Source organism: Pteropus alecto, unplaced genomic scaffold (assembly GCF_000325575.1).
Source record: "Pteropus alecto unplaced genomic scaffold, ASM32557v1 scaffold97, whole genome shotgun sequence".
NCBI lineage: Eukaryota > Metazoa > Chordata > Mammalia > Chiroptera > Pteropodidae > Pteropus > Pteropus alecto.
The window spans coordinates 947,911-951,318 of NW_006439713.1; the positions used below are offsets into that span (position 1 = coordinate 947,911).

General features: G+C 63.2%; 1 protein-coding gene across 1 annotated transcript in view; it reads right to left on the minus strand.

The window, feature by feature from the left end:
• The window catches only part of UMODL1 (uromodulin like 1), a 49,746-nt gene that overhangs the window by 17,016 nt on the left and 29,322 nt on the right, over positions 1-3,408 (minus strand). The window contains exons 12-14 of the mRNA XM_006916766.1: positions 2,182-2,434; positions 1,862-2,064; positions 983-1,240 (exon numbers count right to left, since the gene is read on the minus strand). Of these exons, the coding sequence (XP_006916828.1) occupies positions 983-1,240; positions 1,862-2,064; positions 2,182-2,434 (714 nt within the window). The remainder of the gene's footprint in view (positions 1-982; positions 1,241-1,861; positions 2,065-2,181; positions 2,435-3,408) is intronic.

The following is a 3,408-nucleotide window of genomic DNA, read 5'->3' on the forward strand; positions in this document are numbered from 1 at the left end:
GGGCCGGTGTGCAAACTCAGGACAACTGGAGCGTGAGACCCGGTCCAAAGCCGTCAGGAGCCGGACAGGTGTGTGGGGAGAGCAGATGTGGGCCCACCTCAGGCTCGGCAGCTCCCCCTCCCATGGACGAGACCTTCAGAGGCCAGCCCGATGCTGAATACCCGGGACCAGCGCTCAGACCCCGGCCCACCCCGGCCGACCCTTCTCCCGCTTGCTGACACGGACTATCATTTGATCTTCCAGTCCTTGGGTAATTAGCGCTTTAAAGTATATAAACAAAAGTTCTGAACTTCTCTGACTGCGCCCTTAGGCATCTCCCAAGGGGTGTGCACCCCACTTATAGACCACCGCTATCGATTCCTGGACAGCCGCCTGAGGCCTGAGAACGAACCTGCGGCCTCGGGCCCCGCCTTGGCTGTTCAGGTAAGTTACACATTTAAGACAAACGCTAACGAGGAGAAACGGGGAGCTTTGTGCGCCTAACGGTGGCGAACCGGCGGCCACGCCCTCCGAGAGTCCACGCGCGCTTGGCTCAGTTCCGTTCCCCTCCCTCCCACTGAGGCCCCGGGCTCCGGGGCGACGCTCACAGGTCAGCAGCTGTGTGTCCAACTCTGCATCGCCCTTCCTGAAAACCAGTCCCCGGTCCGAGGACAGTGGGGGTGACGCACAGCAGGCCTGCACCTCAAGCGTCTCCCTGCCACAGACCCACGAGGACGCGGCGGGGCGGGCAGTCTGGGGCTGGAGAGCCTCTTTGCCCCCTGTCCCCCGACACCTTCCCCTGAGATGAGCCACCTCCTCTCTGTCCTGGCTGCCCCAGGCCAGCTGAGGTCGAAGGGAGCCAGCTGTTTGTACAGAGTCGAAAACAGACACCGGTCGCCCACGACGAATCTCCCTGTTCTAGACCCTAAGCCCCCGAAAACCTGCCCGCGCCTGTCCCCTGCTTTGGGAACGGACGGCTGTGAGCCTTTCCGAAGCCCGTTACCTGTCCTCACTCTCAGGCGTGTGCTGGCACTTTCCTTCCCGCACGCTTTGGCCACTATGTCAACCCGGTGCAGGACGCCAGGCTCCAGGCCCCAGAGCGCCAGACTCGCGTTCCGGGTCTGCAAGCGCACGGCGGGCCTCCGCGTGGTCGTCAGCGTGAGCTGGAAAGTGGGCCGCAAGGCGAGATCCGCCGCCCACGCCACGTGGAAACCGGTGCCGGTCACGTTGGAGACGGTGACCTTTCCGACGGGGGCGGGAACTGGGAAGTGGGGATAAATGTCGGGGTTAAAGTCAGTCGAACGTTCCAAGGAGAGAGAATGGAGAACCCTCCCTCCCCTGGCTCAGGCCAGCTCAGCGAGGTCACTGCACGATGCCAGCATGACCTTCCTGTGGGAGCTGGCATGGCCAGCCCGTCCTCTGCACAGAGCTGTCATCTGTCTGCTAAGCTGTCACTCAGGGCCTTGGTGATGGCTAAACCCTCTACAAGTAAAGCGTCATGTGGAACCGATGGAGGTCAGAACCACGGGGAGATGTTGGGGACCCAGCGCTGCTGGGGAGTGTGCCCCAGAGCTTAATGTGTCACACGCACCCCACAGTCCCCTCCAGGTGCCTGATTTTCTGCCCTAGCTGTGGGCAAACCGGAGGCGCGGGAAGCGGGGGAAAGGGCCGGAGAGAAGCGTGGAGACCAGGTTCCTGTCCCAACCAGACGAAGCCAGCCGCCCCGGGGGACAGGGCCGCTCTGCACCCCGCCCGCCCAGCCTCACGACGAGACATCCGCCCGGGCGTTCGAAAGTGTCTGGACTCAACACCGTATGAACTTTTGCCACCGGAACTCACACAGACCACGTGGTTCCCAGGACACCCCACGCCAGGCACTCACCACAGGCTGGGATCTCCGGAGACATGGGGCTGGGGGCCAAGGGCAGGTCTGGGGAGCCAGAGGGTCCAGGGTCTGCGTCCTGTGGCCGCGTGGGCTCCAGAGGTGCTGGCAGTGTGCCCCACGTGGGCAGGCTGGCCTGCCACATGGTGTGTCCTGTTGGGCCCTCAGCAGGGGTGGGCCGGGCGGGAGGCTCTGTAGTGGAGCTTCTCAGCAACCATCCAGGGGAGTCCAGTGGGCCACCCGTGGCCCCTGGAAGGGAGCTGCGGGTTGGCCTGGGAGTCCTGCTGGCCGTCCACTGGCCTGTCCCCACGCCCGGGGCCTTGCCGTGCACACCCTCCTCCGTGTCCTGCCCGGTGCCGTTCCTGTCCTGTCCGACCATGCTACTGCCACCTGTCCTGGGCTGGGCCTCTGGGGTCTGGGCCTGGCTTGCTGCAGGGAGACCCCTCAGGTGCTCGGGGCTGGGTGATGAGGTGGGGCTCTCTGGGCCAGGGGCTGCTGGTTCTGTGCTGAGAGCTGGAACTGTCACCTCCATCATCGGGGCCAGTGCATCGCCTGTGGGGCTCACCATGTCACCTGCCGGGACACAGCCACCTTCAGATGGGGCGTCTGGTCTGAAGTCCTTGAGCAAAGCCCACCAGATGCCACCCACAGGCAAGAGTCCCCAGGTGGACCCCGAGCTGGGACGCAGGGCCATCTCGGCTGGTGATTGTGAACATTCGGTGGGGCACATGTTTGTAGTCACGGAGGGCGAGAGGCCTCTCCATATAACAGATGAGGACGCTGAGACCCCAAGAGTGGGGGTTCCCCGGGGGGCTGCGGAACCAGTGCATGGAGTCAGGCTTGGTTCTCACAGGCCTCAGAGGAATCCATCTGGCCTCTGGGAAAATGAGCAACGCCCCCCGAGGATGCTCGGGGTGGGGCTTGGGGCTCAGACTGGCGCAGCCTGCTGGGCGTCACATGGATAAGAGGGAGGATGGGGAAGGGGCGTGACGAGCATGCGAGGAAGCAGGGCCCACGGCCAAGGGGGGGACCCTCCCGAGGGGATCACTTCTGCACGCTCTCAGCTAGAAGCCCTTGTCTGGGACGGCAAGGAGCGGCTGAGCATCCCCAGCGCCTGTCCCCGCTCCCCCGGCCCAGGGCGGACATGGCTCATCGACCACAGCATTTTGCACCTGTCTGCAGCCTGCCCCTGCTCCTCGCCTCAGCCCTCCGGGCAGCCCCAGCCAATCGACCAGACCGGGCCCCCAGGAAACTTAGGGCACAGAGGTGACACTCGCCAGGGTCTTCACACTCGCCCAGGGAGGGATCGAGACTTTCGCGACCCCTTCATCCACAGAAAAATTAAAAGTTGTGTTTCAGAACTGCCCCGTTATAAAGTGATTATTGACAATCAGGTTTGTTGCTGCTGTTTACCGTCAAATCAATTTCTTTGCTTTTAAAAGAAATTAAAATGAAACCATTTCGTGGGTCCCATGGTATGGTGGGCCCTCCACGCTCTGTCCACTGTGCAGGACGCAGAAGGCGACCCTGCCTCTGCCCCCAGGGCC